This window comes from Chiroxiphia lanceolata, chromosome 3 (genome assembly GCF_009829145.1).
Source record: "Chiroxiphia lanceolata isolate bChiLan1 chromosome 3, bChiLan1.pri, whole genome shotgun sequence".
Classification (NCBI taxonomy): domain Eukaryota; kingdom Metazoa; phylum Chordata; class Aves; order Passeriformes; family Pipridae; genus Chiroxiphia; species Chiroxiphia lanceolata.
Genome location: NC_045639.1, coordinates 23,458,269 through 23,470,952, shown reverse-complemented (window position 1 = coordinate 23,470,952; position 12,684 = coordinate 23,458,269). Strand labels below are relative to the sequence as shown.

General features: G+C 36.9%; 1 protein-coding gene across 2 annotated transcripts in view; it reads left to right on the top strand.

Moving 5' to 3' along the window:
- HHAT (hedgehog acyltransferase) overlaps window positions 1-12,684 on the top strand; it is a 145,581-nt gene that overhangs the window by 27,291 nt on the left and 105,606 nt on the right. The window contains exon 9 of one of the 2 annotated variants that reach the window (XM_032684273.1): window positions 7,503-7,538. The exons of the other annotated variant lie outside the window; for it this stretch is intronic. Within the exon in view, the coding sequence (XP_032540164.1) occupies window positions 7,503-7,538 (36 nt within the window). The remainder of the gene's footprint in view (window positions 1-7,502; window positions 7,539-12,684) is intronic. 2 annotated transcript variants of the gene reach the window in all.

Below are 12,684 nucleotides of genomic sequence, written 5' to 3'. Positions count from 1 at the left end.
ATTCTTCACAGTAGTTGACATAGAGCTCTGCATTGATACAAACTATTACTGCTGTTCACATTTAGCAAACAGCACTCTGCTGGCTCACAAATACTGTAGAAAATGAGTAATGGCTGTTAATAAACTTGTTTGTTCTGTTTGCAATAAGAGGAGAGATCTCACAGTAATTGGACAATCATACTGCAGTGCAAGAGTCTTATGTGAGAAAGACTGAGGGAAAACTTACCCTATGGGAGTTTGCCACTAATGGGCATTAGGTTTCATCTGCTCTCCATGAGCTACCACAGGCTTTTGAAGAATCGGGGAAGGTATAAAATTAAAGCAATATTTCTTCTGAAGGGTTGTAGGAGAGATTAACAGAATACAAATGAGACTTGCTCTTTTTAAGAAAGTGTCTGCTGAACTGTATCACCAAGATCCAATGTGATTTGATATGTGAGAAACAGAATTAATTTATTTTAAGGCCTCCAGAGTAGGCAGACCTGTGTGTAATCTTACATTAACGCTGGCAATGACTGATGCCTGCTGAAAGTTCTGCTTCTCTTTCTGGCCAGGAGATTACAGGGGTGAGGGGGAGTCACTGCATACAATCATTAAAACTTCCCTCAGGCTTTCTGATATAATACAGGTTCTGTGTTTGATTTGAAATAAAACAACAAAATATATTAGGTCATGGATCCAATTCGTAGGCTGGAGGCCACTAGCGTTGTGAAGTGTTTGCATGTGGTCCTCAAAGGAACTTTCTCCTTGCAGCTGTCTCATTGTAGGTTATTTTTACTATTCATGTCTCCAGCCTGAGATCCCAGCTAATAACTGAAACTGTGCAGATGAAGCTTTGAGACTTATTGATGCTTTCTGCTTGGAGGTGAAGTTGTGTCTAACAAAATGTATACCAAAGTTGGACTGTATTCTGCCTTATACAGGCTGTCCAGAGTCAATCCAGGTGTATTTCTGTTTCCATTAAAATTAGTGAGGGTTTTGCTGCTGATTTTGATGGGGTCAGGATTTCACTGTGGATTTCCACCACCCTTATGGCTTCAGGAAGCCCTAGCTTCTTCCTATGATGCTATGCAGTAAATACTTCCCGAGTAAAATGTTTAGACTTTTACCTTAAAGTGATCACATAACTACAGAGTATTCTTTTTGTGAAGTAAGATAAATGTTTGTACTGCTGAATCGTTCCAGGAAGAAATAGAACACAGATTCAAAGTGTTCTATCTAAGCATGAAGTGTTAAAATTCCAGAATGTCCTTAAGCAAGTGTCAGAGAATATGATAAAAAGATGTCTTCGTGTATATACAAGTCCTGCTTATTATTACTGTAACAAGAAATTGTTTGTCAAAGATATGATATGAAAGCATTTGACAGTCTTCATATTTTTTCTTTCAAATAGCATAGATTTTCTTTTTTTACTTTTAGCTGTGTTTTTACATTGAAATGAAGGAAAACTACTAGTTTGCTGCATTGCAGATGGTTAAAATCAAAGCTTGCAAACAGAAGACAGTCCACTGAAGCTTGATATCTAGGCTTAGCAAGTTCTTAAGATCTTGATGTTTAAAAGAACATTGAATTCACTTAAACAGAAATTTTCTTATTGGGTTCAGCTAGGATTTTTGTTCTAGGTTGCATGGTAAGAATGGAGATGCATAGGAAATGAAAGGATTTGTTATTATTCATCTTGAATGAATGCCAAAAGAGGTCCATATATGTATTTGTTCCCAATTCTGCTACCATATCAGACTAGTGTCTAAGTGTGGGTGGAATTCACCGAGTGTATTGCAGTAATTGAAAGGCTGAAAATGACAGCTCCAAGAACATGCTGGTATGTTGGCTTTAAAGGTGACTTTAAAAGCTCAGTGTCCAAAAGTATATTCCATAGTTTGGGTCATAGATAAATCCAAACAGATTATTATATTGGATTGCATTGCATTTTTCATTATGCATCTTTCTATCTTCATTTTAAAAACTAGCAACACTAAATAATCTGGGCATTTTAAGTGAATATTTTCAGTTTGCTTGCTGTGTTTATTTCTACTGTAACATCACCTGCGACAATTTAATTGTTGTTTTTCTATTTCAAGTTGTGCATCAGCTTTATAAATAGTGTATGTAAAGTATGGTGGCATGTTATGCTATTCAGAGGAAGACTTGTCCTGATTTGTCACTGAAGAGACAAGCTTTGCTAGAAGGTGTAGGTTTCAGGTAGATTTGTAGAAAACTGTCTGAATCAATGCAAGCTATAGACAGGCAAAATGTCTTTTAAATATATGGCTGGCTTTCCCAGATGTTTACTTAATAATGATGAGAATGAATCAATAGGTACCAGTAACTACTTGGAAAATACTTTACTTGGTAGGTGTGCCCCCTCTGGGGGGTTTGCTTTAGGAAGTTTTATAGTTCATTGAGACATTAAATAATAGCACTTACAAAATCTGTATATAGACTTTATCTGCTTTCCTGGTAGTAATCTTACTCTTCAGACAAGACTCTAAAAATTGTTTCAGATTTACATTGCAGACTTGTGATTATTTGTAATTTGGAAGCATACATCTTTGAGGGGTTGCCTGCTGGGAAGGTTGCCACAGGCAGCATTAGAAAAAACATGAGCAGATATAGGAGAATCCAGAAAAGTAGTTTGGAACTGCTAAGTGGTGGGGCATCTGTTAGAGGAATTCTTGTGTTTACAGTCTTTTGTGCATTCCTCCAGTAAGACATTGCTTGAGAATTAGGAACAATGAAGTGACTTGAGCACTGTATCAGTGAAAGCAGATGCCATTCAATGACCTCTCAGTCTCCAGTGCAAAATGTTCTGTTGTGGGAGAGACTCTTGGTCAGCAGCTCACTGGCTAAATGCCACATTTATTTGAAAAGACAGCTAATGGAAGTGCTGGCCTTGCAAACACAGTTCTACAATTAAATAGGGCAGGCTACTCTGAGGATATGGGAATGAGTTAGACTTTCTGATGTCAAGTTTAGCCATGTTTTAAAAGGAATGGCAAAGAACCGTTGTTGAAACATTGCAGCAACTACAAAGCTATTTTTGAGATGGTGAATATCCAGACTACTAGAACTAGAACAAGTAACCTACTTGTTGGATTTCATCATTGCCATAAGTGGCAACTAGGCTAACTGATTTGAAGATATTTAAGTGCAATTATATTGTTTGCTCCAGGGAAATGTGGGTAGTGCTGCTTTTTTACAAATGGCAAACTATCTATGTAGGTCTACTCCCCTAAAGTAGGGCCCAAAGTAAGAACCGTGCCACTATCTGCTTTTGAGTGGTGATGTACTGCCTGCAGTGGGCATCTTTGCTGAAGTACGTGATTAGCCAAATCTTCCTGGATTATGCTGCATGTTGCATGCTTTGTTTCCAGGAGTAGCATGCAGCCCAGCAGTCCTGGGGAGGAACTGGCAGAAAACAAACTTCGCTGGTTTCTCTTCAGCACATGGCTTAAAAATATGGATATACAAAATCAGAGTTGAGTGATTCAAATTTATTGCAATTAATTTCATTAAAAATGTCTCTAGTAGTTAGCTTAACTTTAAATTGATTCTTATGATCCTGACATGTGCTCAGTACTTATGTTTTTTGTATCATTGTAAATCATTAGGCATGAGGTCTGAACAATCAAACCTCATTGTGTGTGTGGGTCCCTTAGCCATCACACTGGAATTGTAAATTGTAGTCCCTAAAACAGCTAATAAGAAGCAGTTTTCATCTAGGTCAATGTGGGGCCAAGTCCTTAAATAGAATAGGCTGGCATAACTTCATTGAGTTTAAAAGTTGTATGCTAAAGGCTCACACAATTCCTCTTTTGAGGAACCAGAGTGTGGACCTCAGTTAAAGGAAAGCACAGCTTTGTGGAAAGTGGGACCAAGAACAATCCAATGGATGACATGTGCATATAATTTTTTAATTTCCCCCCATCAGCTTTGTGTTGAATGCAAATTTAGAGGCAGGTTGTTGCATTATGCATTTAGCTTTCAGAGCAGAAGCTGCACATCTGTGAAATAATTTTGAAAATGTACCTTGAGGAGAGAGATGTATGCTTGCAGGCAGAGGTTTCTAAGACCTCTTGGAAAAGGTCTTTGTTGGTTTAGTGTAGTTGATGATGATGGATTGTACGTATAACCATTTGTTGAATTCTATCAAACTAAAACTTCCATGCTTAACAAAAACATTGATAGGTGTGTATAGAACTGTGATTCAAAACTATCCTTCAGAGGAACAGAATTAGGGATGTTTTTATTAAAAAAAACCCTATCAAATTATCTGCAAGATGTAATTATGATTATGAAATTGAGGTTAAATATATCTCCCCTTTATTGTTCCACTGATTTTGTTCTGTCCAAAGACCATTACTATTTTGATAAATTAGATTTTACTTTTTTTTCACAGATTTGAAATACTATATTGCTACCAACATTTGAATAGAATAGAGAATCTAACTGGTAAATCATTTTTCACTCATATTGCTGTGGATATCCTTTCTCTTGTTTTAGATTTTAATAAGAACATTTATTTTGAAAATTTGTGCTCGTTACAGGATTTCTGAAAGCGTTTCTGAAACCTTTAGGTAACTGAGGCACCCTAAATTGCAAGAACTACCAGATAAATTGTGTATTTTGCAGAGAACCTCAGGATTTTACAAGCTGTGTGAAGCTCATTATAGACTATACTGTAATATCAAGTAAATATGGATGTATTTTATATATGGCAGGTGTAATTCTGTGTTAATTATGAGGGACACTGTCATGCCTCATAGGTGGAGTCCTCTGATGTTGAAGAGATTGCTATGACATTTTTAATGCCAGTACAGTGTGATTATTTGTTCTCTTTTTTCATTTAATGAAGATGCTTATTCCACCCCCAGGTTGCAGTCTTAACATTGTTCTACAAACCCTCTTTACCCCTTTTTAACTTTTCCATCTGAGAATAGATGCATCTACCAGACCTGTTGCCTCTGCTACTTCACTGTATTTTCACTTTATTTGTAGACTTAGCTGCAGTATGTATTTAAATATGAACAAGCAGAACAGTCAAAAGTGTCTGTAGTAGTTTTTTGTCAAAACTAGCCTCCCATAATCCTATCTTCTCAATATTTTTGCCTTGCACAATGTTTCTATTCATTAACCAAGATGTATGTACACAGTATCCATAGCCTTAAGTAATGCAACCATTTCTTCCATTTACAATTTGAAATTGTTCAGCCTTGTTGTTCTTGCTTTTGGACCTAATGAATGATACTGTCATGTGGGATCTTTAAGATCTAGGTGCACAGTCAGATGATGCTGTATATTCTCAAAATTCTTTTGGTCAAAGCACAGTTAAACAACTGCTTACACTGTTGAGAACTGAGGATCTTGGGTAGACTATTGAAATGTATCAGTACAAAATCAACTGAGGAATAATGGACCCTGTCTATGTATGCTGAATTACACTTAGTGAGGCTCTGATAATTTTTCTTTTTCATTTATTCTAATAAATTGTTTCTATGCATGTTCATTGTTAATACTTATTAAAATATTTCCAAAAAATATTCAATAGCTAAAGCCCAGACGAAAAAAACTTAGAAAACTTTTTTAGTGGCAAGTGCATTATGTTTTGCAAAGAGTGAAAAATGAGAGAAGAGATGGCATGTCATGATATCTACACAAAATGTTTTGTTTTCCCTCCTTGTCTGAACCCACTCAGCCTTAGCTTTGTCCACCCCAACCTCCTTCAGCTCTGATCATCTCAAGTTAGCAGGACCTTTCAGTTTCCATGCTTGTGGTAAACAAAGTCCTTTGGCTTTTGGTTCAGTGTCAAAAGCAATGATATTTTTGTGCTCCACATCCCTGTCCACAAGAAGCTTGGTTCTTCTGTCCCTTCAGAGAGTGTACCAGATTGGTTACTGCCATCAGAGAATAGCTTGAAGAACTTGAGCAGATGAGCTTGGCTGAAGAAGTGCAAGAGGGCTGTTTAGCATACAGCTCTCTTCTGAAACTGTACCAGTTTCTTCTTCTCCCCATCCCAGCACAAACATACTGAATTTTTGGTCCTAGGAAGAAAAGGTTTTCAGAGCTATAAAAACACACTGTGGGCAGCTCAGATACTGCAAACTGTCTGTTCAACACAGAATATTTTAGTGAAGAGAGGGAGCCAAATTACAGTATGTGTCCAGGCAGGAGGAATGAAGAAAGATAACTGGATGCACTTCATGCAGTTTAATTCCACAGTAACGTAACAATAATGTAAAATGGTCAACGATTTCAGGAAAGGAATGTGAAAAATACAGGTTTAATAATGACCAGCTCATGTTCCTGACATAATGTTTTTCTATTGGAAGGCAGCTTTTAAGTGAAAAATTTGCTCCTCTCCACCCAGCTGAACCAGTGAAATTTCCTTCCCTGTTAACTCCTAGAATTTCTGCAGCTCATTATCTATCTGCTGATTTCAGGATGCCATTAGCTATCTGATGATTTCTCTTGCTCTTTGAGGTAGAAAGCAGCACACTGCAAGCAGTACTGTTAAAATAAGACTGTGTTGTACTCAAATGACCAATTATGTTTTTTGGAACAGGATGCTGAAGAGCTTAGTATATGCCAAAATGTTTGCTGTGTACCTGAAATGTAAGCCCATTTCAGAGCAAGTCCAGCACTGGAAATAAGACATTTGCATTTTTCAATTGTGCTGTTAGGCACACAGTTAATCTGGGATTATACTGGTACTCACATAAAGTTGGCACATACTTAGGATATTAGGTAAATGTCTCAAATCAGCAGATACCTTCATGTAGCATCAGAGATTTGCCATTAGTTGTTCGTGAGCTTGGTTCTCCTGAGTTGTCTGAGCAATGGAGGAAATGAAAAATGGAAAGAAACACTGACAGTTACTGTCAATGTGTGTTGTTAGTGCTGGAGATTTCAGACATGGTTCTTGTAATCTAATGTGATCTAACTTGTACTTACTGTCAGAAGGCCTCAAAGTTAATTTCCTCACCAATCTGAGCGGAATGCACTTGGAAGGTCTACTTCTTGGTCTACTTCTAGGTCTACTCTATATTCTATATCTGAAGGAGAGATAAGGGAGTTTTTGGTTATTCTTTATCATGGAGAGAATTCACAGCTATCCCTTGTGTTTTAGTGCAGTACAGAGCAGAAAAGGGGAAAGAAAGGATTCCACAGTAGTTTTGCACAGAGGATCTACCTGCATGTGACAAAATGTGTGAACTTGCTGGTTATAATAGTCTGAATGTTAATAGTTTATTGAATAAATACTCCAACAAGGAATTTGTGAGCTTTTTAACATGCATCTAAATCATGTTAAAAGATGATCATCTTAAATTTCATGCCATTACAGAAAAGAAATCGTGTCTTACACTTTTGCTTCTGGTTTATCAGTTCCAGTACCTTTATATTTATCTTTGGTATTAATGTTTTGAAATACAGTGTCTGTACAATACCCAAGAGAAAAAATATTTCTTTAATAATTAAAATATTGTGAATCTTTTTTCTTACAGAAGTTTTGATGTTGGTTTACATCGCTTTCTGGTCAGGTAAGCTAATACTTATTTTGAATTGCAATTCCATATTGTCATGATTTAACCTCAGCTTGCAGTCAAGCACCACGCAGCCACATGCTCACTACCCCTGTGATGGGGAGAGAATTGGAAGGATTAAACTGAGAGAAGTCATGGGTTGAGATAATGGCAGTTTAATAGGTAATGCAAAAGCTGCACATGCAAGCAAAGCAATACAAGGAATTAATTCACTGCTTCCCATGGGCAGTCAGGTGTTCAGCTTTTCCCAGGAAAGAAGGGCTCCATCATGTGTGAGAGTGACATGGGAAGACAAACATCATGACTCTGGACATCCCTCCACTGCTTTCTTGTTCTCCCAGCTTTAAACACCAAGCATGACAGCATGTGGTATGGAATATCCCTTGGATTAGCTTGGCCCAGCTGGCCTGGCTGTGTCCCCTCCCACCTCCTTGTGCACTCCCAGTCTACTCATTGGTGGGGTGATGTGAGAAGCAAAAAAGGCCTTGACTGTGTGTTACTGCTGCTCAGCAGTAACAAAAACATCCCTGTGTTTTCATCAACACTGTTTTCAGTACAAATGCAAAAAACAGCCCTTACTAGCTACTATAAAGAAAAGTAACTATCTCAGAAAAAACAGCAAACATGTTAAAAAGCATTTCTGTTGTTATAAGTAGAAATGACCATGTGAATTCAATACTACTTTATACTTTCTATGGAAAGATCCTCTCTTATCTTCTGTTTATATATTAGTTTGAGAAACTTTAACTATTTGTCTTGGATATGTACCCATTGTCACCCTCTGAGGAACATCTTCAGGTGTCCTTCAGGAAAACCTTGACTCAGGAAATTTCAATGACAGTGTTCCACTCATTCCTGAGAAAATCTTAATTTTTCTTGTACTGAAGAAAAGCTTTTAAAATGTATTTTCCACTGGTAACTCAAGTACTCTCATACCTTCTAATAAGGGCTTGAATTTTATAGAAAATTGTGAATGTGGAGGAGAGTTTGGTATTCTCCACAGAAAACTGAATGTATTCAATGCATGGGATGGACTATGTTCTGAAGATGAATAAGGAAAGTGGAATAATTGTTTCTGTTTGCTGACATTAGAGGAATGAAGTGATTAAAGCAGGGCATTTCAACCAGAAAAAGGAGGTTAGTAAATTTGAATGGTACACTGAGGAACTGGTTTTGCTGTTCAGAGTTTTTTTTTTTGTGGGGGCAAAATCACAAGTGTTCACCAATAATGCGTTTGCCTTCATTTTTAATAAAATACTTATTATTATCTACTGATTTTTACAAAGAACTGTAATGTGTGCCATGAAAGATGAATTTTGCCGTGGTCTTTGGGCACTTAGAGAATTAATTAGACTAAAATGTTGAAATATCTATCAGTGAAGAACTCTACCTTGGAAGACTGAACCCAGTCTGTACGAACCAGATTATGCTGCTTGGGTCCCACCATAAGGATCAGGTGGTGTTAGGTGTTCCTTGATTTGGCCTTGCTACTGAACTCATTATTTAGGCTACTGTGTCATATTTCCTGGTTGAAGATTCTGTTAAGTCTTTACACATGAGTCTTTTGGCCTTAATGCAGTGTTTTTGGCACCAATTCACAGACTTTCAGAGCTCTTAACAGGTTGATTACTCCTGATTACTTTTTGCTCCTCTGGTCACTCACTTGAAGCACGTATTTTCTAATGTTTTCAGAACCCTGCTACTTGCTCTTGGCTATAGCTAGTGAAAGAAGCATACAGCTCTGGACAGAATTGTAAATGCCTAAGGAACATTTCTCTGCCTTAGGCTTATCATCAGAGAACACTTGTAAGTGTTCACTTCACTTTGTCCTCAGCTTCTCTAGATTATTAGTATCATGGCTAAATCCAGGAAGAAATGGAAGTTTCTGTCTAAGGTCTGGGTGCCAACTGGACAATAATACAAAGGCTATAAAAAGTATAAAAGATACGAGATCACACAAAGCTTATGTCACAGGGAAAATCAGATTTGCTTTCAGGTTGCACAGGCAAACCCATTTCTTGATATCTCATAATTTTGAGCAGTATGCTGTGTAACATTTGGGTTATGTTGTATATTTCTTCGCATGGAACATGACAACTTTTAACAGACAGCTCTAGTGTTAATATTGCTGAATATGTTTGTATTTCAGTGTGGTTTAGAGTTTTTAGACAATTGAATACATATAAGTTCTAGTATCAGTTCTACAAAATTTGTTGCATCTATATTGTGACCAGCAGAATTTTTTTTTTAATAATCATATAAGAAATTGAAATCATCGTATTAAGAAATGGTTTAAAAATATACTGGTGTTGTAAAGGAAGTACAGTGCACAAGAAGGTCTCCTGGGAATGCAAACAACTACTTAACCAAGAGCAAAATCATGGTACTGCTGTACTACCATTGATGTACTAAGTTTAAGTCCCTGCTAATGCTTCTGCCATAAAATGTTTTCATTTGCTTTATACAAAGAAGGTAATAAGATATTATTCTCTCATATGGCATCATTTTACATCCTGTGGGGATGCAGTATTTGAATTATATGCTCATGTGATCTGGGACTGCAAATAGCCATGGAATTCAAATGAGTTGAATGTCATCTTTGACTAATGTATCATTTTTTCAAAGCCAGTTGTATTCTATACAGTGTGGTGTTCTAACCTTAGCTTTACTATTTTATTTTCAGTCTGTTACCTGCCTCTATTAACTGCTTGGGGAAACATTATCTGCTTTCTCTGTAACTGTACTGCTGAGGAGGAAATCTTTTTCCCTTCTTTTGTAGCAGAATGAGTTTTGCTTGTGTTTTCTTAACTAAAAAAATTTTTGTTTCAGTAGATGACTTTGGACTAGGAGACAGAAGACTTGGTGTTAATCTCTGCTGTTGGTCTGCCTTGTGAATTTTAGAAAATTATTGCCATTTTTTTGCCTATTTAGACAGTCTAAGCTCCTGAGAACTTGCAGATCATCTCCTTCTGTGTTCATAAAGTATCTGTCATAAATGGTCCGCTTCACAATTTCAGTTTCTGTGTGAAATAGAAACAGTGGGGAAGGAAAAACCTGAACCACCAAAAAAATCAAACAAATCTGAGTTGCAGGAAGTGTTGAAAATCTATGAATTGGGATTTGAAATGCTCAAGAGATATTATATTTTTTAAAATATAATGACGCTACCCCATGATGGAACAGGAAACCCACTATGATACTTTCAAAGACAAAATGTGGGGCAAACAAAACTAAAAACATAGTCTATGTTAAAAGGATAATCTGCCTAATTAAATGCTGATTGAAAGAACTAGGACTGTACTAGCCTGGCATAAACAATCAGTGGCTTCCTCAAGTGAAGCGTGACACAAAGTATTACAGAGAGTTACAACTACACTTTTTTTTTCTGTGTTCTTAGCAAAAAATAAATAGAAAATAATTTTTGCCAAGCTATCTGTCTGTGTCTTGAACTGTGCTTCTGATACAGCTTTTAAGATAGCTCAGAAAATTTTAAAAATCCCATATTTTTAAATGTGTAATTGATAGGTACATACTGTAATGGATAATACTGTGTTGTGTACTGACTTGTGCTGAACTGGGTTCTGGGACTAGATTTCTAATCATTGTACTTGCATGCTGAAATCAAGTGGGATCATGGGACTACTATATGTGAAAGTAAAGTGCAGCTGAGTATGTGGGGGTCTGGGTTTTGAAAATTTGTTAGCTACACCATCATGTTTGAAGCAGGGATCCTGGAAATTCATAGGGGAAAGATTAGGACTTTTGTGATGAAAACTGGGGTTTGATAGTACTCATGAAAAATATACTACCATACTTGGAAGGTTTGTTTGTTTTTTTTACCCACTGTGTTCACACAATTATATAAAGGAAACTATTTGTTACTACTTCTATGATCAGCAAAATTACTAATCACGTATTTAAATCACACAAACACGGTAATATTTTTCCAGTGTGACTCCAGGAAAAACAACCTTTTTTCTTCTTAATCTGAACATTCTCAGAATGGGGCAATGGATGTATTTTTCAGAGTTTAAAATACATAGAAATAGCCTTTGGGCTAGCAGTTTAGAGGGGAAAGAGCAAGAGAGGCTGCCTGTTGCTCTTTGCTCACTGAAACTATTTTATACAAGCACTTCATCCAGTGCTGAGAACAGGGCACAGGATGAAATAAAACTGTGAACTTGTGAGAATATTTACTGTCCTAATGCCAAACAGTACTTCCTTTAGGGCAGCACTGATGAGGGCAGTGGGGAAGAATGACAGTTCCTGCAGGCAAGATTCTTTGGAAAAATCTCTACACTTTCAGCACTGCTGTGCCTTTGAAAAAGTGTGAATCATACTCATTTCAGTACAGATCTGGCTTTTAAGAGAACTGCAGGACCATGCACCCCCAGTGTCTCCCAAAGGTGTCCATCTGTTAGCAGTGCTCTCAGCTCACCCCATGGTTTGCAATTACTTTGGCTTACTTAGGTTATTTAAGGTTTAGCTTACTCCCTGGTGCAAAGGTTTTCTGAACACAAAACTTGAAAATCACTCCCTTTTTGAGTTTTCTTAGGTGAAGCATGGCATAGTTTACCTCTAGGATCAAAATCTGCTATGTGTTGTCACATCTCCTGATTTTTAGTTAGGAAAAGGGCACCTCTGTGTAAGGAAAGAATGGTCCCATGATGAAGGAGGGATTATGGTTCTAAGTAAGTATGATTATGAAAGAAGATGTTTCAATTACAGAAACATCTCTTTGGAAAAAAAAGCCCACTGTAATAATGCCTCCTTTACCAGGGAGCTAAGGTGTTGTTTGCCATCTTTTGTGAATGTTGTGATGTAGATGTGATGTGCTGGAGAAAGCTTTTGTACAGACTTGAAATTTTGTGATTAAGTTAGCACATACTAAACCAAGTATGGAGTGTTGTTGCTAGTAAACATGATTGTAATAATCACTAGATGTGATTATTTGTGTGTCTAATAAGTAATTTTAAGGTTACAGTGTTTATTTCATTCCTGTGAAGAGGTAGTGGTATTAACTTAGGAATTTTTTCTTTTAAATTTATTTTTTATGTGGGGCCTTTAAGTTTCTGCAAAAATCATTTTAAGATTCTAAAACACAGAAGAGAACAGCAGCCAATCCATCCATAGAGACCTGTGT